Raw genomic sequence first — 890 nt, 5'->3', positions numbered from 1 at the left:
TTTTTTTTTTAAATCACAATGTGACATCTTGCAGGCTCCCACAGCTAACAACATCCATTGAGCTGGTGAGTGAGATCTCCCGCCAGCTGAATGAAGGGAAGAACAAGGCGGTGGCAGAGATTACCAGTACGTTTGAAGAGCTGGAACGGGCGCTGCATCAGCGCAAGACGGCCCTCATCACAGACCTGGAGAACATCTGCAGCACAAAGCAGAAGGTTAGTTAGGTTTCAGACATTCACATAAATAGTCCATGCACTCACCAAGGTGTACTTGCATCTTTGCACGCTCGTTGTTAGAAGCACAAACGCACACAGGCATTTTACAAACAAGTAGTTGAGCATGATTTGCTAAATCTCCCACATTCCTGTCAACATACTTTGTTTTCACTCTTCGTCTCTCCTCTTTTTCTTACTCTTTTATGTCCCTTTTTTCCTTAACTTCCATGTACCTGAGTTCAGGTCCTGCAGGCCCAGCTTTCATCTCTTCTCCAGGGGAAGGAACACATCCAGAGCAGTTGCAGCTTTACTGAGCAGGCTCTTAGCCATGGGAGTGCTACTGAGGTGAGCCGGCAGATTGTAATTTGTTCAAGCAGGCTAACAAACAGGTTACAACTCAGATGGGAATTAACTTTGTTGCAGTTGTGTAGCAGGATGTGAGTTTTGCGTTTCATGCTGTAGGAAGGTTTGTGAAGATCCAGGATTTAGCCAAATAATTTTAATTTGATAACTTCTCAGTCCCTGCCCCCTTTTCTGCTAAAGCCCCAAAAGGTCTCCTAAACCATTCCCCCCACGTGGGAGAATGAATCTGTGTCTGTGTGTGCCTTAGCAGTGATTGACTCGCAGTTAGACACACCCCCATACCACACACACACACACACACACACACACACA

The 890-nt window shown here is 46.0% G+C and overlaps 1 protein-coding gene across 6 annotated transcripts in view; it reads left to right on the top strand.

Annotated features, from left to right (window-relative positions):
• Positions 1–890, top strand: part of trim3b (tripartite motif containing 3b) — a 32,918-nt gene that overhangs the window by 25,308 nt on the left and 6,720 nt on the right. For all 6 annotated transcript variants that reach the window (XM_032533467.1, XM_032533466.1, XM_032533469.1 and 3 more), the window contains exons 6-7: positions 35–215; positions 459–560. In XM_032533467.1, coding sequence (XP_032389358.1) covers positions 35–215; positions 459–560 — 283 coding nt within the window. The remainder of the gene's footprint in view (positions 1–34; positions 216–458; positions 561–890) is intronic.

The sequence above is a fragment of the Etheostoma spectabile genome, chromosome 13 (assembly GCF_008692095.1).
Source record: "Etheostoma spectabile isolate EspeVRDwgs_2016 chromosome 13, UIUC_Espe_1.0, whole genome shotgun sequence".
NCBI classification, from domain to species: Eukaryota; Metazoa; Chordata; class Actinopteri; order Perciformes; family Percidae; genus Etheostoma; species Etheostoma spectabile.
Note: the sequence above shows the minus strand (reverse complement) of the source record. Positions and strands in the feature narration are given on the sequence as shown.